Source organism: Elgaria multicarinata, chromosome 2, assembly GCF_023053635.1.
Source record: "Elgaria multicarinata webbii isolate HBS135686 ecotype San Diego chromosome 2, rElgMul1.1.pri, whole genome shotgun sequence".
Classification (NCBI taxonomy): domain Eukaryota; kingdom Metazoa; phylum Chordata; class Lepidosauria; order Squamata; family Anguidae; genus Elgaria; species Elgaria multicarinata.
The window spans coordinates 129,768,470-129,794,483 of NC_086172.1; the positions used below are offsets into that span (position 1 = coordinate 129,768,470).

General features: G+C 41.7%; 1 protein-coding gene across 1 annotated transcript in view; it reads right to left on the minus strand.

Annotated features, from left to right (window-relative positions):
• Nucleotides 1-24,545, minus strand: part of LOC134393429 (cytosolic phospholipase A2 beta-like) — a 41,335-nt gene extending 16,790 nt beyond the window's left edge. The window contains exons 1-14 of the mRNA XM_063118455.1: nt 24,495-24,545; nt 21,646-21,715; nt 20,404-20,540; nt 17,278-17,409; nt 14,426-14,484; nt 12,519-12,561; nt 11,596-11,659; nt 10,684-10,811; nt 9,862-9,963; nt 8,051-8,088; nt 7,448-7,583; nt 5,330-5,466; nt 3,575-3,797; nt 461-578 (exon numbers count right to left, since the gene is read on the minus strand). Coding sequence (XP_062974525.1) covers nt 461-578; nt 3,575-3,797; nt 5,330-5,466; nt 7,448-7,583; nt 8,051-8,088; nt 9,862-9,963; nt 10,684-10,811; nt 11,596-11,659; nt 12,519-12,561; nt 14,426-14,484; nt 17,278-17,409; nt 20,404-20,540; nt 21,646-21,715; nt 24,495-24,545 — 1,438 coding nt within the window. The remainder of the gene's footprint in view (nt 1-460; nt 579-3,574; nt 3,798-5,329; nt 5,467-7,447; nt 7,584-8,050; nt 8,089-9,861; nt 9,964-10,683; nt 10,812-11,595; nt 11,660-12,518; nt 12,562-14,425; nt 14,485-17,277; nt 17,410-20,403; nt 20,541-21,645; nt 21,716-24,494) is intronic.
• Nucleotides 24,546-26,014: the final 1,469 nt, after the last annotated feature.

Below are 26,014 nucleotides of genomic sequence, written 5' to 3' on the forward strand. Positions count from 1 at the left end.
CAGAGAATAACACCTACCCAAAGGCTAAGGCTGCAATCCTATGCCCACTTACCTGGGAGTAAGCCCCACTGAACTCAAAGAGGCTTACCTCGGAATAGACCTGTAGAGGATTGCACTCTAAATAAGTTTGTAAGGATAATGTAATTCCTTCTTATCTCATTTGTAGATTATAGATCACAATTTGAAATTTTGAACCACTAACGTTCATCACAAATTTCAAAGCAGTTGACAGGGATACACTTGACTTCTCAATGAAAGAAAGCAAATGATTTCAAATGAGAGTTAGTGCAGAGGAGGAGGAGGAGAGTTAGCATTGTGCTAATGCTAATCTTTCATACATTCTGTTAGCATTCAATCTCCTAAAGTCAAAAGGAGGAGGGGTAGTAAGAAACTAAAAAGCATTAACAGCAACCTAAAGGATTCTATTCAATAGTAAAGAGGTTAATTTGTGGAGTCCTACCTCTGAAGTCAAAGGTGCTGATGTGGTTATCTTTGACATTTATGGCTGTATAGAAAGGCAAAGGGTTCTGGCCCCAATTCAAAGCCTGGCGTTGTTCTGAGAGTGTACAATAATCCGGCTAATATCAAAATAAATAGGGGGGGCATAGGATACATATTATAAATAGGGGGGCATAGGATACATATTAAAGGCAATGAGAAAAACAGAGCTCAACATGGAAATCATTTTCACACGTAGATCTTTTCCATGCGTTCTTATTTGACACATATTTTAGTCAAAGAAAATCAATGGGATGGGTCCAGAGTAAGTCATATTTAGAGTAGACCCAGTGAAATTAATGTAACTTAAGTTAGTCATGACTCATTTAAGTTTCAGTGGGTCTACTCTAAATATGATTAAGTGTGCATTTGGTCCAGTAACTCCTGAGCATCCTATACCAAGAGGCCAATTATGGAATCATATTGATTTCTGTAATGCCTGATTATGTGATATAATGTATTTTACAAGTTGGTATATGATGGTAATACTATGTGATGTAATGTATTTTACAGGTTGGTATATATGGTACAGGTTGGTATATATGGTAATGTTGGTAATGTCAATAATATAGAGTAAATACGGTGAGTTAAGTGGGGGGGAGTGAGTGAATGGAATGATGGTGTGCTGGTGAGTGATTGGTGGAAAGCATGAGGTAACAGTGTTTAAATAGGAGTGCCGGGAGTCAGAGGCAGTCGGTTAGGGAGAGTTAATGTTAAAGAGTGCAGGGATGAGTTGTTAGTTATTTTGGGATTAGAGGCTGAGGGAGGAGTAGAGAATAGGATAGGTATAATAAAAATAGAAACAATAACTTCAGTGCTTTATTGAACCCACACAAATACATCTTATCTATTGTTTTTAAAGTGTTATTAAGAATCATTTATCTTGTTCATCATTCAGTGTGGTATTTATCATTCAAGATAGTAAATGTGAGATAAAAAGTATATTATTGGGAAAAATATGGTGGCAGCGCTATTGAGAGTGATTAAAGTCTGGCTGGAAAAGTAGTATTTCCTTGATTTGGGCTTGAAGCAAAGGTTGAAGTGAAAGGATAAACCTCCTCTTGTACACCACAAACATACTGATGTTTTTATACTGTTGTTTTTATGTTTCTGATGGCTTTAAAATTTTGTGTACTTTTTAATGCTTACTGTTTTAACTTTTGTGAACAGCCCAGAGAGCTTCGGCTGTGGGGTGGTATATAAATGTAATAAATAAATAAATAAATAAATAAAATAAAATGTAATAAATAAACATACCCATAACCTCAGGGAAGGGATCCCTAGGGGAAGGGTACGACCATTTCCCCCCAACTACATAATGCAATATAACTGGCTGTACTATGTGCAGCTATATAAAGCCACAGATAGGGATGGACATTTTCACACTCCAGAAAATAATGCTAAATCCCACCCCAACACACTTCTTAACACCTCTCCACTGTTCCTGTGTCCCTTGCCCTATTGCTTGGTCATTCTCTGCTTCCAGCTATCCCTGAGGGATAGGTTGGTGCTAGAAAGGAAAAATGAGCTGCCCCCTGCACAATACTCTCTACTAGAAACACCATGTATGCCCATTCCCTCACTACCATATATGAAGCTGCCGTCAGTGACTACTAGTTTTCTATATTCTAACTTACAGCAATTCTCAAGGATCTCAGAAAGAGGTATTTCCTGCTATCCAAGTTCTCTACCTCAGAGTTAGAAACCAGTTTTCTGTTGAGAGCCACATTCCCTCAGGGTTAATCTGCAGGGGCCGCCATATGCCAATGTTGGGCGGGGCCAAAGCTAGCAGTCGGTGAAGCCAGAGTTTAAATGTCGGTGAGGTCCCCTCTTTTTCCCCATCCCATTTTCTCTTTTTCTCTCTTCCCCATATGTCTTTATTCCTGTCCCAGAGAGCTGCCATAGAGGGATAGGTCTCTCTTGCCTGAGGTCTGAGCTGATTGCTTGAAAAGGGCTTTTGAACTTAGGCTAAGGGCTGCATATAATTAGACCCAGTGCTGCAGGTTGCTCAGCTCTGCCTTAACTGGAGACGCCATGGGCTGAACCTGGGAATTTCCACAGGCAATCAAATGTTCTACCACAGAACTGTAGGGCCTTGCTCACACACATCCCACCACCACTTGTTCACTGAGAAGATGGAGGAAGCTGCAATGCCCCAGGAAATACACCCTTCTCTCCCCATTTCCATCACATCATATAACAGTGAAGACATTTTGTCAGTGTTATGGTAGTCTTGGCCTCTTGCAGGCTCACCAAAAATGGACCAGGACGGTCTTTCAGAAAATATGGTCTTCTTGTTTTTGCTACCTTTTAGTGAGCAAGATAGCATAGGAAGTTGTTTAATTTTTTCTGTAAACATGTTTGAGGCAGGTACAAATAATCAACAAAAGATTGACGGTCAAAACAAATTTTCTTTTTCCCAGCCCCCATCTCTTGATCTTGTTACAATTTGAGATTTATGGTACTCTTTTCTTTTAGAAGTTAGTTGTTTTTTAATGGGTTGAAAATGCCCACAGCTCTTGAGATAGGATGAATTTAGAAGTTAGAAGGGTACAATTTACTTGGAATAAATTATTATTATTATTATTATTATTTATTACATATTTGTATCACCCAATAGCCAAAGCTCTCTGGGCAGTTTACAAAAGATTTAAACCTTAAATATACAAGTAAGCATCATCAAAATTAGCGAGAACTCCTTCAGGGTAAATGTGAATAGGAGTGTGCTGACCCATTCACATTTTGACCCATTCACATTTTGACTTTATTAAGTCAAAATAAATACACTACCGCTGATTATTTAGTACCAACTTTGTATGGCTGCACAGCACACTCTCTTATTTATTTCTGAATACTTTATAGTTTGGGTAACGATAATTTAAAAAAATGTTCAAACCACTTACTCAGAAATAGTCACACCATGATCTATGGGATTGCTCTGAGGTGTGCAAAGTTATTGGTATTTGCAAGCCACAAAGATTGCCAAAAGACCATGTGACCCAAGGCCCTTCTTTTCTCTGATAGGAAATATTGCACATATAATAAACAGGAATTCTTCAAAAGAATAGTAACCTACTTTATCATGTAAGAAGGCTTCTTGAACAAGGGCCCAGAGAGCTGTAAAAGATGGAAGGTGCCCTTTTTCAACCCTCTCAACCAGCTCCTTATGATAAAACTTCAGTCGTTGAATGGAAATAACATTCAATTTGCTCTTCAACATCTGGCTTTTAGCTACTTTGATGATCTCTTCCAAATTTCTTTTTGACCAGTCAATATTTTGGTACAGGTTTGTCAAAGTCCTAAGACAGGTAGGGGAAAAACATTAAACAAAATCCAATATAAACTTCTCCTGTTGACCTTCAAAGCTTTTCACGGTCTAGCTCCTGCCTATCTCTCCTCTCTCATCTCACACTATTGCCCCGCTCGTGCTCTCCGCTCCTCTGATGCCATGCTTCTCGCCTGCCCAAGGACCTCCACTTCCCTTACTCGGCTTCGTCCTTTTTCTTCTGCTGCCCCTTACGCCTGGAACGCTCTTCCAGAACACTTGAGAACTACCAACTCAATCACAGCTTTTAAAACTCAGCTAAAAACTTTTCTTTTCCCTATAGCTTTTAAATATTGAGTTTGTTCTGACTCTATACTGTTTAGCTTCACCCTACCCGGTGCCTGTTTACACTTCCCTGTGCCTGTTTGCATTCTCTTTCCCTCCTTATTGTTTACTACAACTTTATTAGATTGTAAGCCTATGCGGCAGGATCTTGCTATTTACTGTGTAATCTGTACAGCACCATGTACATTGATGGTGCTATATAAATAATAATAATAATAATAATAATAATAATAATAATAATAATAGTGTTCACAGTACACTTATCCTTCATATAAAAATTATAGGTGTTTATAGACACGGTTCAAAATCAACTGATGTAAAACAGGGTTGTTGGGGCTGCTCAGTGGCTAAATTGGGGCCCAGAACTCTTTTTTAAAAAAGGTCGAACCCTTGAAGTTGCCTTATACTGCATCATCAGGGATGGTCTGTGATTTCTCCTGAAGAGAGAAAATGGAGAAGCTTGCTGTTAATGGGTTTGGCTCAATTCTGTTCTAAAAGGAAGTGTAAAGATGCGTGTATACCGAAACTCGGGGATAAATGAGACATGACAGAGCAGCCATGCATATTTATGAACATATCTGACCCATTCACATACCAAGTGGGGGTTGGGGTGGTCTCTTTTTACATATAAAGGAACAAATACATGAAGAGAGCTAAATCCTCCCATAGGAATGTAGGAAGTTGCCTTAAGCTGCATCAGACCAGTGGTCCACCTAACCCAGTATTGCCTACACTGCCTGGTGGTGGCTCGCCAGAGTTTCGGACAAGGGTCTTTTCCAGCCCTATTTAGAGATGCCAGTGATTGAACCTGGGACCTTCTGCATGCAAAGCGTGTGCCCTGCCACTGAACTATGGCCCTACCTTCTCCCCTCTTCTCCACCCACAAACCTTACATAAGATGCAAAGACATGCCTTCCCTCTTGTTGTACCATTGATGTGCCCCCCAAAAGCCCCCAAAGAGCAATGAACTTCAAGCAGGTGACAGAGAAAAATGGATTAATACAGAACTGGCCAATCTGTTTCAAAGAATTTTGTTGACCTAGGTTTGGTTGACACTTGTGGGTACAATCCAGAGAACACAAGTCATGGAAAATCACACTGAAGTGTGCTAGTTGCACTACACTGCACTGATCTTCAACGTGCATGGTTTGTTTTTTTCTGGATTGTACGCAGAATAGCTTTGCTTCTAATTAAATGTAACACATTTTCCTAAGTCCTTACCATGTTGATCCAGAAGCAGTGGTGATATATGAAACACAATCCAAAATGTTCAATTTCTGGAGCGCTAAGAGATGGCCATACAATGCTGTCATAGCTCTGACTCCACCTCCTGTTGCCATGACAGCTACCACTGGGACCTGTTAATCATATAAGCATTGACATCACCAAAAATATAAGTGAGGACTTCAGCAACCAAAATAACCTTGGATTCCAAGAGAAAATTTTCAAACATCACAAAAATCACCCTTCAATAAGCCAAGTTTGGCTGTCCAGGGGCAATTTCATGATTTATATATAAGCAAATAAATATAGTGTGTCCTGATCAATGAGTGGCTGATCGGTGTATAAACTGTCCTGTTTGATCTACAAATCTTAGCCATCCATTTATCTTCTTGCCTCAGGCTTACCACTTCTGCGGTTCATAAAAGTAGCCTTAGTTTAGGCTAATCTAAACCTAATTTGGAAACATCGAACATTTGGGAAGTAATTAAGGCTCAGACTATCACAGTAGTGAAAAACACTCCAAGGATATCATGGAACCCAGAATTTTTAAAATTCTGCCCTACTCTCTGTCCATAAGCCACAAAGCCAAATATAAACACACGCTGCTACTATAACCATTCTGTTCACTATAAAGCAATGAGAAAACTTGGAAAACAGATAGTTTCCCATTCTGGCATGTTCCTAAAAAGAGAGTAAACTTGCAAGCCAAGTTACCGTCTTAACGGGGCGCAGTGATTTGTGGAGGTGCAAAGGCCGGCAGCGAAGGAAAAAAGGCTGAAGAGCAGTTGCACAGCTTCAGCCACAGCCTCTCCTTCCCAGGAGGGGACTGCTGAGTCCATCAGTGCTTTGATGGGGTGTGGCCAAAGAGGCAGAGCAAGATCTCTACTTTGTTCTGCCTCCAGTTCAACCGGAGGCTCCCAAAGGCAGACCTCCCATGCAGCTCCAGGATTGCAGTTGCTGACTCACCCACCGACCCACTCCCAATTGTAAGATGTCTTGCAGTGGCATTTCTGGAAGGAGCTTTTATCCTTTTCTTTGCTGATGCAGAGCTCCACTGCTGGTGGTGGAAATTTCTACTCCAGCCTTCTCCAACCTGGTGCCCTCCAGATCTATTGGATGGAGCCCCCCACCCCTGCACTGGAAGCCCAACCAGCCAGCAGGAGTAATAGTTTAACTGAAATTAAGAGCTGCTCTGTGCCTGACTCATGTGTAGAAGCTTTCTCACTCATGATGCCAGCCAGCCCAGCAGCACTTTCACACTGTGGAAATGTGGATGATTGACTTCTATGAGTTTGAACAGAAAAGTGCTCCCTTTCCCCACCCCCACAGCTAGAATCAGCAGCCAGTTAGTGTTTCCCACTACTCCAAACACTACAATTGGAGGAGAACACGGTCAAGGACAGTGCTGTGGCAATTTCTAATTGGTTAGCCAACTATGTCAATATCAAAGCTACCCCTCACCCCTTCACACACACACACACACACACAGCATTGACACCTGAAAAACAGTCATATAATTTTGGAGATGCTAGAAACTCTGATGGAGCACATCTCCACTATGATATTAATCTATGGGTTTGGAAGTGGCCAATCTCTGCTCTGGAAAATTGAATGCTCCGCAGATTATCACAGTTACCAGATAATTCCGGGTAGCAGTGAACACCCCTACTAAACACTACTTGGGATATAACTAATCTCTCAAATCTCTCTGGTCTATATACAGTACCATCTCCTAAAATATGCTGGCTCTCATCTACCTTTTCATATCAAAATGAGAAGGTTCTCTGTAACGTAATAGCACACAACTGAATTTGTGGATTTATTTAGGCCCCAAATAAGCAACTTCATAGGGATGTATGCAGCTTCAAGCAATTTCATGGGGATGTATGCAGCTTCAAGCAAGATAACAAGTTTGAAGGACAGTTGATGGTCATTTTCAGTTCTCACTTATATGAAACATCTACTGATCTATGCTCATAGAAGGGCTTATCACAAAAATGTATCTATGTTAATAGATTTGTATGCAAACAGCTGTGTAAACCTCTGTCACACTTATGCAGACATCTGTGTCACCAAACATTTTGGAGTCCTGCAGATCATCACACTCACACAAACCTCATGCTCTTGTAGTCCAACTTTCAGATGAAAAAGCTTCTTCAAGGCATCAGCAACGACCTTCTTCCTTTTGTGCAGGAAATCCTGCTCACCAGTACAAAGCTCATATCCCAGACGCACATCAAGATTCTGTGGCCTGGAACAGAAAGACAGACCCATGACGTTGCCTAAGCATGGAGCAGATGACAGGCTATTTTCAAAAGAACGACAATTACACAAGTTTTAATTAACAACTAAAACACCTCAGACAAATTTACAACCAGAAAAACCAGACTCCCACTCAAGGCTTATGATCTTACGGCTGACATAAAAGTCTTCCCGTCACTGTATTGCCTTGATAACCCCTTTCCCCCACTCACACAAGAAGGGCACATGTCTCCCAGGAATTATTTGCAAAGCTGAAATGTTTAAGAAATCAATCAGCTAGATGAACTGGTTTTTAAAATGTTACAGAGGAGATTCAGATGTACAAAATGTACAGCAATTCTACAATTACTTTTAGAGATACCTATTCATGATTTAAACAGGTTTCATTCCCTTCTGCATGCCCTCAAGGTAGAAGCGCCAGGAAAGAGCACCTTAAAGAGAAAGATAATGTCTTACCAGCCCATTACCTGGAGGTACAACTCCAAAGCCCCACCCTGAAACCAAACAATATACATGTGAAAATAACATCATCCATTAAATAAAAGGATAAATAAATTAGACATGTAAATAAAGCATAAAGACAAGTGCCATGTTGCACTTAAGGACACATGGGAAAGGATGTGAAATCTGATTGTGGCTAACCATGGATGAAAATCAGTTGCACGTGACTCACTGCAAGATATACAGTGAACCGCCCAGAGAGCTCCAGCGATTCGGCGGTATAGAAATGTAATAAATAAATAAATACCTGCTGGGAAGCTGTGACTGGCCCATGTTTCCCGAAAATGCACGTTTCTTCACACATAAAATACACAGACATACATGACTGACACATGTAATGGACTAGCCCAGAATTCTGTATGGGTTCTTCTACACGGTTCTGCATTTCTAGCAAGCATCCCTTGGATGGTGTTCGCTTTCCTGTTTTTCAAGTCCAATTGCAGAATCAGACTTCCTACATTGCTGATCTTTTTGGAGATTGTTTTGACAAGGGAAGAGAAGCAAGTAAACTCATATTCCAAGGCTATCCCAACTGTGAAGGGTCAAGCAGTGGGATGTGAAATCTTTTTTATGTAACAATGCAAGCAGAGGCCCATGTACCCAAGAAACCTGTGCTCATTGCCTACCTAATGCAGAGACAGTGGGTGGATCTGGGCAAATCACAGCCTCAGCTCCCCAATCGGTAAAATGAGACCAACAATAGTCTTCCTCACAGGGTTGTAGTGAGACTGAAAACAGCAAGACTGTAAGCATTAAAAGCTCCATCACACCGGGGGTTAACAAGCTCCCCACCTCGCTTCTCCGCCGGTGTTTTCCTTCCTCAAGTTACTTCGAGGCCCACTGAGTCTGCTGTTCTAATGGCGCTGCTTCTCCTGCACACAGCAGGAGAGAGCAGCAATTCCATGTTTAAAAAAACATCGGACTTAAGAGGGGTTCTTTTTGTCGCACAAGGAAGGCCAGAAGGGTCAGAAAGCACGTAGGGGGCAAACAGCGTCATGTGAGGGACCTGAGCAAACTCCGTGAGTGCCCAGTAACGAGCGTGCAATAAAATGCTCATCGGATGCAGCTTTAAGTGTTAGTTAAAAAGTGATATTTTCATAGTAATTATGTTAAATCAGAAAATACTCTTCATGTCTCTAAGCTACCACTACTCTCTATTATTGAAGTTTTGATCAGACAACAACCATGCACACCGCCTAATAAGTTATAAGACACATGCTGTCCCATGTGCCCACTGAATGGTTCACTAAATCTGCATGATAAAAGTTTGCTACAGGTTAAAATATTGCAAAGTTAAAAAGTCAATGTTTGCTAATTCAACAATTTCTCTCTCTAGCTACTGGCAATCTTTGGATATTCGATTAGTCTAAGCAACATGGATTTCATTAGAAGGTCTACTCATTTAAGTTAGAACATCATAGAAATATCTGAGCCTGTTCTCTAGCTTCACTGATTATATATATATATATATATATATATATATATATATGAATGACACTCTTTCTCACCCATTCTTACACAATCATGTTCATGACAACCACCATGCATATTGCTTCATTATGCTATTAAAAATTTCAGACCTGGTCTTAGCCCATATTTATGGAATAGGGCAACATTTACATTAGGTTTATGGAAAGCTGTTATTCTTTTATTGGTTACTTCAGGATTTAATTTGAACAATTATAGTTTCTATGCTGTAGTGATTATATTAATGTTTACCAGTGTTCAAGAAAGGGTGAAGACTGGCTAAAAGAAGCAACACTTACGTCCATCAGTAGATCTACTTTGACTTGCACTCCCACCGGAAGCATTTTCAAAGGCAGAACAAAAAGATAGTCTGAATCATTCTCTTCCCTACTTGAAACCCTCTGAGGAAGAAAGAAAAACATAAAATAGTCACCAGGACAAACAAGAAATAGAAAATACATTGAAAAATGAAGATCTCTGTTAAAGATTTATTTAATTTCACTTTAGTTTTAACCTGCCTTTCAGGCATTCATTCATTCATTCATTCATTTATTTCATTTCATTTCTATACTACCCAATAGCTGAAGCTCACAACAACTCAGTCTTCGAATGAGTGAAGGGCTACAAAGGCGACCTTAATCAGTAAGTTTAAAATAATGATCAGACATCCATGAGTGGTCTAATGAGAATAGCCAGATTCAAAAATTTGGCCACTTGCTCAGTAATAGTCTTATTGGCACCCTGAAGTAAAATAATCATAAGAGACTCAGGAGAGCGACTGGGGAAACGCTGTATAATAGGGCATATTAAGTCTTTCCTGGCCTCTTGACAGTAACTGCAGTAAAACAGTACATGCAAGATGGACTCCACCTCAATGTCATTACAGGGGCAGCATCTAATATGCTTTGGAATATTAAAGCAGTCAACTGGAGTGGGTAGAGTAGTGGTTGCAAGGAACTAGGACAACGTAGAACTGTCCCTTGATCGTCGGGTGCAGTACTTCAGCCTGGTGCGAGACCAAAGGAATGGAACTTGGGGAAAGGATAGGATCCAGTGCAAGAGTATTTCTTTTATTTTCCTACTACTACCTGTGGCACATGATAACTGACAATGGTCATTACCTGAAGCTTAACTTTTAATACTGGCCCCCAGCTCTTTATGCAATGAAAGCGGAAGGAATCAAAATCTTTGCTTGTCTTCTGTGTTCCTTCATAGGACTCTTGCACGGTAAGCACAACATTTTTCTGGGCTAAAAAATAATATTTTAAATTGTTAAAATATCTGCATGTGGGTGTTCAGCTAAATGCATACATAAGAAATATTAATCTAAACAACGTTGGAATAGGTCAAAAGCTTTGCTGAAATCATTTCAGCTCCAGCATTGTTTGTTCTTTATAGAATCCTTCTAGCTGCCAACACCTCCTCCCTTTTCCTCCATGAAAAAATACTTGTAAATTACATTAAAGGAGTAGGGGTATCACCGTGGTAAAATAAATCTTAGTCAATGAATCAACAGAATTTCAGTTGAATAAATCTGCATGAATGTGCATAGGTTTTTTTTGTGGGAGGGGGACATGCTTTCTTTATTTTTATATGGTGCATGTATGTGTTGGAGTAGGCGCCATCTCTATTATTAATGAATTAAAAGCCTTTTGCAACCCAATGCACACTTACTCAATTGGACACTTCCAAGTAAGCATGCACAGGATTGTACTGTAAATTAACTAAAAAGGCAGTGATTACTTAGGCAGCATGAGATTTAGATATAGATATAGATTAATACAAGCATTTATACATCTTTATAAACACTTCTCTTCTAAGATGGTGCCTGACATCTACAGTATTTATAATTATGTTAAAAATAATTAAGTTTTTTAATGTCCTGCCAATCAATTGCCGTTTAGTAAATTAAAATGTTGTTAAATTAATCTAACTGATTAATCTACCAAGGGTTGCAGACATAATCAACATTGTGCAGTTTAAAATAGGATGTTAAAACTTAAGCCGGCTATATGTCAAAGAAAAAGACTAACCTTTCAAAAGCTCGTCATTTTCCTCTTTGTTCACCTTTACATCCAAGATGGAGAGCTCACGGGCCTACGAAAAGAAAGAACTACAGTAATGCAGACCACTGCATATACCTGCATGTTTGAAGGAAAGTACTAGGCCAATTGGCATCATCAAATAGCCCACCATGGCTTATTTAAATCACGGTGGCCTGCAGCATGAGAGGGGGGCTTTCTGAATATTCAAGCTGTGACCACAGCTTGTTGTGTCAGCCAAACCCATCAGGGTGGTTATGCCAGGGTTAAAAATTCTCACATCATCCATGGCCTCTTTGGGGTTATGTGAGGGTTGTTAGGCTTCACACAACCCACCCCAACTGGATTCAGCTGACATGACAAGCTGCAGTCACAGGTTAAATATTCAAAAGCTACTCAGTATGCACAGGCATACGCCACAACCTACTGTGGCCACAGTGATCATGCGAACCAGATCACAAAATATTTATACAGTCAAAAGCAACCATGACAGTTACTTAATGGCATTCTCTTTCTTTTCCCTCGTACGACCAGGGCCGGTGCTACCATTAGGCCAACTAGGCAGCCACCTAGGGCGCAGACCTCAGAGGGGCGCAGTACTGACCTTTAAGGGTCACAGTTTTACACATATTAGCTGTTTTAAGAAAAAATAAATAAAAGGAAAATATAATAGTTCAGAAACTCCTCTTGAACAGCTGAATCGAAGTTGGCAATTCGTGTGTGTGTGTGTGTGTGTGTGTGTGCGCAAGTAGCTCGCCTTGCCTAGGGCGCAAAATAGTCTGGCACTGGCCCTGCATACGACATAGAATCCCAGAGCTCTGTCTTTCCTATGGAGAAGCATCCACAACAACATCGAATATAGAATCGAATATAGAATAAAAACCAAGATAAACTTAAATTCAAAGAAATCTTACCACCAACACACCATTGGAAATAAGTTGCTCAGGAGGTCCTGGACTAAAAGGCAAAGTGGGGGGGAGGGAGAAAGGGAAAAATCCAATAAGAGTGAGCCTGAGAGAGTAACTGATATTTTATAAATAAGATTTTGGAAGTGACCGACCAAAAACAATAGGGATAGTGGCTGAGAATCCTACACCAGAAGTGGTGTAAAGTCAAGCAAATCACAATGGTTTTGTGGATTCCCCAAAAATATTTTTAAAGTTTATTCTTCATTCATTCCTTAATTTATATTCTCACATGATGAATTCAAAGTGGCTCACATACTAAAAGATAATACAATACATTTTTAAAAAATCAAATAGAAAATTTAAAATATTAAATACCAAAACCAAACTATATCAGTCATAGAGATACAGCATTGCAATAATAAAGCCAAGAAAACTCATCAATTAAACCCTTCTAGAACTGCCATGTTTTGGAAAAATGCCTAAAAGAGTAAAGCATCAAGACCTAGCGAACCTCCCTTGAGAGGAAGAGTCAGTACACCAACTGGGTGCCACTCCTAAAAAGGCACTATTAGTTAAAGGTGTTGCCATTGCAAAGGATATCATTGGTCCATTTAAACTGATATCCTGATATTAGCAGAAAGCCAATAGTCTTCTCCTGGCTAAATATTACTAAAACGGAAAGGTTCCAGCTTCCCTGAGAGCCCAGTTTGTGTTGGTGCAGGGAGGAGAGGCAGGGCAGCAGAAACCATGGTTGCTGTCTGCCAGGACTGTGGCTGGCTGGCTCAGGCCTACTCCCAGGAGGGCCAAATCAGAAGGCAACTAGTTCCCCTGGAGAGGTGGGGTTTTGCAGTGGACCAGAGGGAGAACTCTCACCCTCCGATACACACCTGGGCTATAAATAGAGGCTGTTGCAGCTCACACAACTTCCCCACCGACACTTAGGCACAAGCCAGTATCTGGCTGCGAATGGAATTAACCTCTGGCTGACAGGGCTGGGAAAGAATTTTCTCTGCAGACACAATTGGATCAGCACTGCAGGGGTTTCATCTTCCCCATAGACAGATTCGTTTTAGGGACAACAGGGCATTAATTATCTCCATTTGGCATACTGTTCATGCACATGCATTCATACACACATTCCTTGCCGTTTTCAAGTCACAACTTTGGAGGACTGGTGTTTTAAGCTATCGGGGAATTGGGTTTGAGCTTCCCATTTCATATGCAGGGAATCTCTTTAAGGGATCTTGGAGAGTGGGATTCAGGACACAGCCTAGCTCAGGAGCTGTCAAGCCAGATGCACCCAGAGCGCAGGGAGGGTCCCATGAACAATTTATGCTGTGGCAGGCTCAGGACTGCTGCCTCCCCCCACCATGCACATGGGCTGGATGGGTATCAGCAAATAGGTGGGATGACCAAATCCACATGCAAACTACATGCCCTGCTATTCAGTTGTAAATAAATGCTGTGGCCACTTTTATTTCATTTGGCATCTGGATGTCTGTCATTGCTCTTCTCCCACTTTCTCCTCTAGGCACGAACTCCATGCTGCCTGCACAAATGCAAAATGTGAGGATGACCGTGCATCTTTCCTAGCTTGGATAAATTATTGTAATTTATTAATGACAGGATTTGAGAACAACAATAGAGAAATGTAGCTCATTATTCTCAGCATAATATATGATTATTTATTGGCCAAAATCCTGACTCAAGCAAAACTAACATACTAAGATCCAGGTGTGACAAAACAGACAAAAAGTGTTAGAAGGAATATTACAATTCTGAGATTAGCAGAAATACAGAAATATCTAGTACCCACTGGAGAAGAAAAGAAAAAGAGGAATTCCAGGAGGATTCCAAGAACAATGATTTAGTATTATCTTCTTACCAGCTTGCATCTAAAAAAAATCGCTTACCTTACTGCCAACTTGAATTCCACTTCCAGATATTCATAAAGATAAGAAGAGCCTTCATTCTGATAATGTAAAAACGATTTATTAAATGCTAATCTCTCCACTCCATGCAGAAAGGTCAGTGAATAGGAAGGAGCATGACTGACAAATACATTCCACTGAGCTGCCAACCCTTCAATCCAGGCACAGCCTAAGCATACCAGGGGCCCAGTCCACACAATCGCCAAATATGTTGCAAGCAGCAGTTGAGATGATCCCTCAGCTGCTGTTTTGTGTGGTATATGGTTCAAATATGCCTGGGTTTTGCTGCAGTTCAGCCAGCTGTCTGTGCTGCCATGGAAAGGGATTGCATTCATACAATGCAGCCAGGTAGATTGTAGCCTAAGACTGCAGTCCAAGTCATGTCTGCTTGGACATTAGGACCAAACTAGGGTGATATACGGGAACTGTAAGCAGATGTGCCAAAATATTTTCCGATATATCAAAGCATTTGTGTGTGAGGTTTCCAAGTCAATTGTGGAAACAGTGCTGGGAGAGAGGGTGCTTAACCCTTTGGCTCACGCCATCTTTCCAATCTAAATCTCTACCCCTCTCTAGCACTATTAGTCCTGCTGAAGAAAGAAAAAATACAAGCACTGTGCTGATAACTGTATTGTCTCCACCCCGTCCACCCCTTACCCAACGTCACATGGTGACCTGGAGCTCGGGGGAGGAATTTAATCTGGGAAAATAGGACAGGGAAAGGACATTTCCCCTGGCTGCAACCAAATCAGAAGCTTCCACAGTGGTTTTAAAGACAAAGAAATCTGGTCCTTGAGCTTCTTGGAAATCCAACCATAAAGCTCCCATTGCATGTACTTTAGCCCTAACTTTATAGATGGGCAAAAATTACACTGAAAAATGTTGCTAGTGTCACCATTTTGGGTTCCCTCAAAATGTATGAGATTGCCTGAAAAGGAACCTCCACATTCACTTCACATTTCGTTTTGAGCTAAACCGAGTATCAATCTAGGCGTATATGGAAATGACCAAGAAAAAATGCATCAGTCTTATCATACATGTTTCACTGGAAAAAAGCCTCAATTTTTGCTTCAGATTTTGTTTCCCCCGGCAACTGCAATTCTGCCCATAAGGGCAATCATGTCATGGGGCCCCTTACATCTCAGTGCCTCTGAAAGCAAAGGGATATAGAGCTTTTCTTCACAGGCATTTATTGTGTACTTGTGATTCCTTCCTCGTGGTTTTTTACGGGTTCTTTAGGTGATGTCATAATCCTCCAGTTTCACTTCTGTTTTTTCAGAGCACTTTCCCAGGTGTGTGTTGTTGTTTTTTTAAGATCAGGGAAAATAGGACATTATTTCTGAAAGCGCTGTTTCTACTTGTATATTTGCGCTATTCTGCTATAGCACAGCTCTACCTAGAGGTTATGTACTGGAAAAGCAGGAAAGAAAAACTGTAGAGCTCAGATCTCAATTCTGTGACAAAATCAAAAGTAGATACAGCACTTAGCCTCAGGAACCCTTTCAGCTCTAATTCTTGACTCTAACATTTCTCTAAGGCAATACCTTGAGGCAATACCTCTTAAGACCTGACTAATGATAACTACCACTAACATTCTGGTGTTATGTTTCAATAGGAGCTGGGCTGGACCAAAAAGACAGAGATGATGGGTAGAGATAACTCACCTTTCTCTTCCCGCCTGCCCCCACTTGACAAGGGGAAGGGATGAGTGACGTCTGTATGAATGTGTAGTAGGAACTCAGTCTGTACTGAAATTTATTTATTATTTATTTATTTTATTACATTTATATACCGCCCCACAGCCAAAGCTCTCTGGGCGGTTTACAACAATTAAAAACGGTAAACATTAAAAGTATACAAAATTTAAAAACCATCAAAAACATAAAAACCAGTATAAAAACAACAGTTATTTTAACATTAAGATTGAAAGGGGCAGAGGGGCTCTATAGATAATCCTATGGCGCTATGGGTCACTAAGGATTTGATGGTGAACAGGAATCGGTTGAAATGTTAATGTTGTGAACCCTCATCTTATCATCAGCTCATATATGTCACTGAAATGCCAAAAGTTTCCAGTTTCCTTCTTCTAAGGAAATTGAACCCTGGGTAACACTTAAAGTTGTTGCTGCTTGGAAGTAGGGTGCATGCATGTAACAATACTCTTCTAGCTGTCCCTTTCTGGTGGGCATCAGCTGCTTGAGGTGTTAATTCTCCTTCTGTTTCAGTTGCTAACCCGGAAGGAATCAATTTAATAGCACTTGTACTCCAGAAGGGTAGGAAAGCAGTCACCCCAAAATAAACTTTCCCATAAGTCCATGTTTATCAGGATGAGCTCTACTTCGTAATGAAGGTAAAATTATACAAAACTCAAGGAACACTGCATTTAGTAAACATATAAGCCCTGTTCAGGGGTTCGCCTGAATGCATAAAGGCCTAGAGTGGGGCTGTGCATGGGGCTCCTGCCCCCCTCAGTTCAGACCTTGCCATGACGAATCACCAAGTTCTACTCATGTTTGCTTGAACGCAAGTAGAACTTACAACAAGATCTGGAATCCTGTTAAAGCGGGGTCAAGTGAATGTGAGTAGACCTTCATTTCAGACCTTGTTGATGCAACCTAACAAGGTCTCAGTTGGAGCAGGGGGCGGGGTCAGCATGCACAGAGATGTAGGGGGCAGAGCCAGCATGCATGCCCCAATTCTCCACCCACTTTAAGCCCTCATACATTCAGGCAAATGACTGAACAGGGTTAGACAGTAATAGATTGCAAGCATCTGCTTCATATGAGGAGCAGATGTAGACAACACTACTCTCAGGTTAATTTTCTGGCTCTCACCTCTGGTTTTAAGGAGAATATTTCCAGGACCGTGTCTCCAGGCTGGATTTTTGCCAGGTCATAATGAACAATAAATTGCATGTCATCTTTAGTGACTGGATCAGCATCACAGACCTCCAACTTTAAGATATTCTGCAAACAGAAAAGAAGGCAAATCAGAATTGTATATACCTTTTAACTGAGATGGCAATCTGGCCATTTCTGCTGTAGTCCACACTTTTTCAAATCAATGGAATTCTTGCCAGCAATCTTCGTTCTTTTGCAAAACTTATAGAAGGGTATGGTGAAGTACCAACTTGCTCCATCTCTTTGTAATTTCTTCTACCTCTCTTTTCCATGTTGTTCAAGTGATTGTCATTTGTTTTTTTCTGCGAGCACCACTCTTTTTCTTATCAGTTGCTTCCCCACTTTCTACATTGCCCTGTATGTCTCCAAATCTTTTCAGACCAACTGCTAAACTTTAGCACTCGCTCTCTCCTGCCATCTGGCCAGAAACCCTTCCCCTTGCCTTTGCTCCCCTTGCAAATCTGAGGGATGTGATGGCAGTGAGGGTGGTGATGGTGGTAACATCTAATTGTCTGCCTTTTCTCCTACAAACTTCTGTTACCATCTCTTTCATGAAATACACTACATCCATCTCTTCTCCTCAGATGTAAATCTATGTAAATGTGGTAACCCTCATAAAGGAACTGCACCTGACATGGACAGGAGGAGCACTACCCTGTTGATTCTCCAGGATCTCCCAACAGCTTTTGATACTATGGACCATGGTATCCTTCTGGGCCACCTGCCTGGGATGGGTATATGTGCTACCACCTTTTAGTAGCTCTGTTTCTACCTGAAAAGCCAAACCCTGAAGATGGTGCAGCAACAATGTTATTTTTGATACTATAAAACTTAATTTTAAAATACAAAACATGGCAAGATATAATATAGCATAACACAACAACCATCTTTCTAGAATACCTCATAAATACAATCATCCTGATCTAACTTTTCTCAGCACCATGTACATTGATGGTGCTATATAAATAAATAAATAAATAAATAAATAATAATAATAATAATAATAATAACAGTCACACAATCCCATGTGCAGGAAAGGAGGCAGATCCATTGATCTGTCTTCTGGGGGATAAAGAGAGCCTATCCACTTAGCAGCAGCACCTCTGAAACTAAGAAAAGCGGACACAAATCGGGGCCAAACTAGACATGATAAACACATCTTTGCATCTGCAGGCTTAAAAAACACAAATTACATCAGGGCATGTCTACACCTATGGGTTGTAGGGACAGAGAAGGGGTGATCCCGAACTTACCTACATCCGGGATTGTCGCCCTCTGTCTACACGCAGCGTGTGACATCCCGGGAGGACGGAGGACGTTTTGACCGCCGTTTTGTTTATTTTATTTTTATTTTAAAAAAGCACAGGACCACTCCAGCACAAAGATAAGGGAGAGTTAATTTTAAAAATAATCCCACTCCCCCCCCCCCCCATCGGAGGTGGGGTGGGCTCCTGAGCTCTGTGCCCCATGCCCAGTTACTCACGAGGAGCCGGGGCGAAAAAAGGATGCCCAGCCACACATCCTGCAGTCTCGGGATCATCCTGGGACCGCAGGAAAAGTTGGGATAGAAGGGTAGGGCAATATCCCAGGGAAAGGGAGGGATCATCCCTCCCTGCTCCCAGGATCCCCTGTGCGTCATATGGACACACAGGGTTGATCCCGGGGCGATCCCCGGGATATCGCTCTGTCTAGCCATGCCCTCAGAAGGGCCAATGGGGACTGATAATTATCATGGCACCCAGCAGGCATGGTGGGGGAAATCAAACAATTTTTTCCTCTGAGAAAAACCCTCCTCTGAAGGTGCTATTTGCATTAGGAAGAAATCCCCCACTGGAGGATAGACCCTCCACATAGGTTGGGGGATTCATATCCTTATCAGCCCTCCATGGAGCTGATGTCATTTGCACTTTTTAAACCTGCATGTTCAATGCATCTCGTCTAGTTTGGCCCTCAGGAGAATTATCGGCTTCTGATCTCAGAAATGGTGGCTCCCCAATTGTGAAATGATCTCCCTGACAAGGCCTGCCTGGTGCCAATTTGGTCATCTTTCTGGTGCCAGGTTAAAACTGTCCCTTTCTCTCAGGTGTCTGGCAGCTTATAATGGCTTTTTAATCAGGACGTGGATTGTCATAGATTATTGTTAAAACATTGTTTTTTATGTTATCTGTGTATATGCTGTTTACATATGTTTACATGTTTTTATATAAATGGTGTAATAGTTGTATAATATATTTTAATGGTTTTTAATCTTTGTGGACCACTCAGAAATTTTTGGCCATGGGGCTGTATAGAAACATAATAAATGAAATGAATGAATGAACATTTATTTCTGTACTCCAATCCCATTGGTATCTCATTCTGATCAATGTGCCCGTGCACAAAACTACTTGCACATAGGCCTTTCTGGCGCACAAGCATCTCTGGGTAGAAGTCAAAAACTAAAACATTAATCTTCCTTTTCCTTGAAAGTGTTGGGAATATTGCAGTCTTGCCTGCAAGTTACAGGAAGGGGGCAGTTTGGCAGATATCTAGTTAATGCATGGGAATCTGGGGCACAGCTAGCTTTAAGATCTCTATTGCCTACAGTGTGGCTTCCTGCTGCTCCATTTCTTTTTCCCCTCCCCTCTCTCTCTGCCTTCCTCCATTGCTGGGAGCACATGGTGTGCTCTCTCTGTCTCTCTCTCACTCCTGCCGCTGTTATGGAACACAAAGTGGACTGAACAAACCCCCTTTGAAACGATATGCTGTGCTTGCATCTTATGTGCAAGAATATGTGAGTGAAGCTACTTTCTTTCCTTCATCAAAAGAAAGGAACAGTCTCTTCTTTTTTAACCTTGTGTGTGCATTTGGGCTGGCAAACGTTCATTCTACTTTGCCTTTCTCTGCTAACTGCCTTTCTAACAAGAGGCAGCGATACAACATCAACCCTTCAGAAAGCCCCCAAATAAAGCAGTTTAATATTTTATTTGGAAGAGGCATTTTTGCAAGAATCAATTACAGCTTTATCTGCCCAGCAGGTTTTCCAAAGAAGCGGATGGTATGTTGCGTATCTTACCTTACCTTGATCTCAGTTTGGATTCTAAAGTAGAAAACCTCGTCCCAGACTGGGTTATCAGAGTCCTTGACAATTTGGGTCCTGAATTTGTTGTATGATGCTGTTGGCAGATACAAGGTCACGTAGCAATCAGATGCAGACACTGCAGCAGGGAACAAAGCACATATTAGATGTTTAATCAAATATTCAACCTATCTTAAGCCTTAAGAGTCAAAGACGGGGCTGCCAGATGATTTTGTAGAGGACGGGGTGGCATCTATTTCTGAAGATATTTTTTGCAGTGGAAGCCTTTATTGGAATATATCAAGCACTGAAAGAGTTTCTGGTGGTGATGAAGCCTCTGGCATTAATTTGGTGAACTAATGTGATGCTTTGAAACATTCACCAATGTTCTAGCCGCTGAGAAGATTAATTAGAAACATGGAATATTCACAAACCATTCTCTGTGGCACAACTGAGTCAGTTTGGCTGGGTTTAAAACATCAAATAGAATAGAAGGAGTTGTGTAAATAGGAAGGGAGATCAAAATGTTCAGCGGAAAGAAATTCAGGGAGGTGGGGATGCCAAGGGGCAGTGACAAGAGTAGATGGAAGAAACTGAGGCCAAGGGAAAGGAAAGGAGACAGGAAGCTCTGAAGCCAAGGTTAGAATAGCTGTCGAAAAGATTCAGAGAGCCTAAGGGCAGTAAAAGCCAACCCAGCCTAAGTATGCAGCCTATGTATTCAATAGCCTAACCTGGAATTTATAATAATTTCTTTTTCTGTGAACAACTTTGGCTTAAGAAGAATCTCTTCAATTTGAATACTTTAACCACTTCGAAACAACAAGGTTAGCCCTATAAAGTATTTCATTTCTCATTTTCCAGATTTCACTTTGTATGATGTCATCAATAAAACTGTGTTGGATTAGACGGTCTTTCGATTCCTTTCAGCTGTGTGATTCTATGAACTACTAAAACTCTTCCCCACCCCTTCCTCATAATGTTTAGTAGAACGCAGCCCATGACATCATCACATGCGCTACAGCTTCCCTGCCCCAAGCAGCAGCAAGAACCTGTGATGCAAGGCAGGACAGGAAAACACACAGCCCAGTAACACCATATCCTAATTGTGCAATGACAGATATTGCAAGGCAGAGAGGTGGAAAAGACATGAAGCGGCAGCAGTTCTTCCTGTTTAACCATTTCATCTACTGCTGCTCAAGCTTATTTCAAGCCCAGTAGGACAATGAAAGATATACACAACTTACATGTATCTTTGGACGTGACCTTGGCTCTTATAATTCTGATAGACAGCAAGGAAACAGGACACTGTAGGTTCTGCAATGGAAGCAAAGCCAGTGAAGTTCATATGAGCTAGTCTAGGAATTCTAGCAAGCTCTTTGGCCCAACATGAATGAATGCAAGCTTTTGTTGTTTTTTTAAAGAAGGAATTCTGTGTTTATTCCCAGATGACAAAGATCTTCTTAGACTTCAAATATGGTCCATGGGCCCCATCGGGCCTGTCAAGCCTTGGTTTCCCCTTTACTCATCATCCCCTTTTCCTAACACTGTAGGAAACTCCCCTAGAACTCCTTTTAGAGCTAATTTTAGATCCTTGATTTCCTGCATTTAGGAGGGAGGGGGCTTTTGACAGCCATAAATAGTGTAAAGCAGTAGAGAAATGGGTATACATCGCCCGGTGGGGGGAGCAGGGAAAACATGCCCTAACATGGAGGCGCTTATTAGCATGGAGCTCATTTGCATATAGAGTTGTGCATGTCCCTTGCTGGTAGGGTTGCCATACGTCCCAGAAAACCAGGAATGTCCTGATTTCCAGGAGATTCTGAAATGTCCTGACTGGCTGGGCAAGAATCCCGGATTCCTGGTCCAGCTGGCCGGAGAAATTCTGACCTCCAAAATGGTGCCTTGAGCCTGCTCAGTGGAGCAGCAGCAGCAGAGAAAAAGACGCATCAATCCAGCACCTTTTCCAGAGCATCACCACTCTTCCACAGGCTCATCTGAGTCACTCACCATGACTCAACTTATTGTGCCTGTGGATGCATAGAAGATGAACCAGAGTGAGGAAAGGTGCATGTGCTCTCCTCAGGCTACCTGAGTCCCATGCAAACTCCCAGCAAAGGAGTTTGGTGAGCTTGGCTGGTTGTGGTCAGACCTTTAGGGTAAGCGCAGGGTGGAGCTGCTGGGTTATTTGTTGGGGAGAGGAGGGGGGAGCGAGTGGGGGACGAGGGGGGAAAGGAGAGAGGGGGGAAAGGAAAGAAAACTCATTCCCCAAAAAAACCATCCTTCAACAATCCACTTACTTGGATTTGAGTTGCAAGCCTCAAATCTGTTACTTGGAAGTTACTTGCAGTGAATTTAAGATGTCAGGTTTTATAGTTGTTGATGTTTTAATTGAAAAATTGGGCTTTCCCTAGACTTTTACATATTGCTCAGTTTTTTTTAAAAAAATCTAGCCCCCACCCACCCACCCCGAATTGTCCCGGTTTTGTGGATTCAGAATATGGCAACCCTACTTGCCGGGAGTGTTGAAATAATGGGTGCAGACTGAGTGCTGGCTCGCCCTCTGTCTAAAAGACCCTTGGAGAGAAGAAGTCAAGACTCTGATCAGGAAGAGAGAGCTGAACTTTGACCTGATCTGTGTTGGAAGTTGTTCCTGGTTTGGAGCTGCTGAATCAGCTCTCTTTGCAGCACACCCCAGTTCCTGTTGCCATCTACCATCCAACTTATTGCATGCCTGGAGGATCCCTATTCATTCACCATCTCCTGGGATTGTGAGTAAGGCCAAAGGAAACGGGCTTCCATCGGCCTACCTAGACCTTGGGAGGGAGATGTGTTGATCAAAAGGTTATTGTTGTTTTCTATGTTCTATTTTTGTTGCTTGTTGTCAAACTGAATAAATACCAGTACTTATATCTCAGGTGTGTGGGTGAGGTTGCTACTCAGACATCTCTAAATTGGTGTCCCAGGTTTCCTGGGTGGGGACTTGAGCCTGAGCTAACCTTAAGGGAAGAACAAACAACCCCTAGACACAGAACCCAGCCTTGGGTACTGACCCAGGGGTTACAATAGGGCCTCAGAAGACACCTTAATCCCTGCTGGTTAAGGCTTTTGGTTAAGCAGCAGGGTTTACGGTGTCTTGTGCAATGTGTTTTGCTAAATCCTACTTACTAACCACAGTCGGACCGTCTGCAGCAAGCTCTAACTTGGCCCAAAGCCATACTGTTGTATGCAACAGCATGGTTTGTGGTTAGTACTAACCCCAGAGAACTACAGTTTCTCTAACCACAGAGCCTGAAGTGTCATCTGAACAGGCCCATATTATTTCAGTTGTGAAGTAGACAACTAACATTTCCCTTCTCTTCTCCAACCCCAGCCCCACACACCTCTCCATGCTTTGCAACTGCTTCTATAATCCCAATATGTTTGAACAAACAATATCTGTGTGCCAACACTGGTAAAACAAAAGAAGAAATACTCCGACCATGTGCAATTTTGCATTTTATATCCACTTAAATTATAGCACAATCATTGCTTCTGCTGCCCTGATGCCAAACACATTTCCTTGGAAATAAGCACCATTTTATTATAGAAAAGTATATTATTTAAAATAAAAATAATAAAGTGAGCATCTGTAACCATGCATGTTCCTGGATCACTGCCCTGACTATAAGACGTTTTCAAAAATAAGAATGAAGGACGCTGCTGCTGTGAGCAGTAGCATCAAGCCCCAGTGAATCACAGGGTGCCCATGCTGACACTGGGCCTGTTTGCTGCTGCTTCGATCACTTGCTCTGGGCTGTGGGGCCCTGAACTTTGTCCCCAAAGCCCAGCCCTAGTTGCACCACTGCTCCTTGGAAGCTTATCAGGGAGGAGAAGATCAGTTGTTATGAACAATTTGCATGATATTGCCCATCACTGCCAATGTCCTCCTGTGATGCAAAACTGCAAAGGAGTGTTGGGTGGTGTTAAATGCTTCAGTCCAAGGCAGTGGAGGGATAGGTCATACCAGTAGTCTGAGAGAACCGGGGGAGACTCTACTAGTCAATCTCACTGATCTAGACCAGTGGTCTTCAACTGGTCCAGACCTGAGACCCACCTCAGACTCCGAACCTGTAACATGGGGGCCACTTTCACAATTGCCCAACATGGTGGCAACAGCTTTGCTGCAACCCATCTGGACTGATCTTGCAACCCACTTTTGGGTCGTGACCCACCGGTTGAAGACCGCTGATCTAGACAGAGAGAAGGAAGTAGGCCTAAGAGCTTTGTATCACACAATGGGATTGGATTGGCCCTCTTGTGACATCTGACCAGGAGGAATCTGGGCTAATAGTCCCAGTTGGCTCTGATTGGACTTCCGTCTCCTATAGTGTTCCAGGGAGCAGGAACCCAGTGCCAGATCAGCCCTGCCCAGATGCTATAGTTTCACTTTCCATGCCATATCTAAGGTATTACCTCTTCGTTCTCTGTACTCATGATCACATTTCACTACATTTTATACCTTTGAATTCTAAATTATACTAAACCCAAACAATCAAGCTAAACAACAAAACATCCTGAGGGAATGAGTAGACTATCAGTTGCATTTTAAAGCACCTGGGGATTATTTCCCCTCACAGCCAATTGCTATTGCTTAAAAATTGTTTTAAATATTAGCTGTTTTTAAGTTTTGTATATTGATTTTTAATGTTCTGTCTTTTGATCTTTGTAAATCACCCAGAGAGCTTCAGCTATGGGGCAGTATATAAATGAGAGAGAGAGAGAGAGAGATCACTTTCTCTATGTTCAAAGGTGGAGAACAAGCTTCTATAGGTGTCGGTTGAATATGGGTGTCTACTGATGTGACAGGATTAGTTTTAGGGTATTTGTTGACAAGCTTTGTTCTCCCAATAACTCTTTGAAGTCTTTAATGGTTGCATGGTCAGATGCAATTCTGGCACAAGTTGCTCAAGTTTTCTATTCCTCCTAAGCGTGCCATGTGTTAGTCATAACAACATAGAACTGTCCCTGTACAAATGTTGGTTCTGACCTTCCCTTCAAACTCCCACATTTTATTCTCACCTGTGTTGAGGAGCAATAAGACACTGGGTTTAATTCTCCTTCTGTCCTCTTAATCTGTAGCAGCGAGCATTGGCTCTTACGATGGTATGGCAGTTGGTATCATATAATCAGAGGCATAGAATGGTGCTTCTGTTAAAAGCTGGTCTATCTTTCTGAAGTCTTCATGTTTGGACCCCAATACCAAGCAGAATTCACCTTTAGCTGCACCATTAAAGCGGTGCAGTAATTCTGGCAGTTTTGATAGAAATCTGCTCAAGTACGGTACCACTACTATGCCCCAAAACTTGTCAATCCTGTAATAGATTTTGGAATGGGGGTGGTGGTGAGAGGGGGGCCTAAATTCTGAAATAGCTTCTACACTTCTAAGATATTTTAGTAGTAGTAGTAGTAGTAGTAGTAGTAGTAGTAGTATTTCTATACTGGCAAACAGACATGGCTTTACAAAGTTGGGAATAGTCCTTTTGCTGATACGGTGAAGGCTGCAAGCAAACTTACACATCTCTCACAGTTGCACACATTGTGTCTGCACTGTCTGAGTTAAGTCATGCTGGTTGG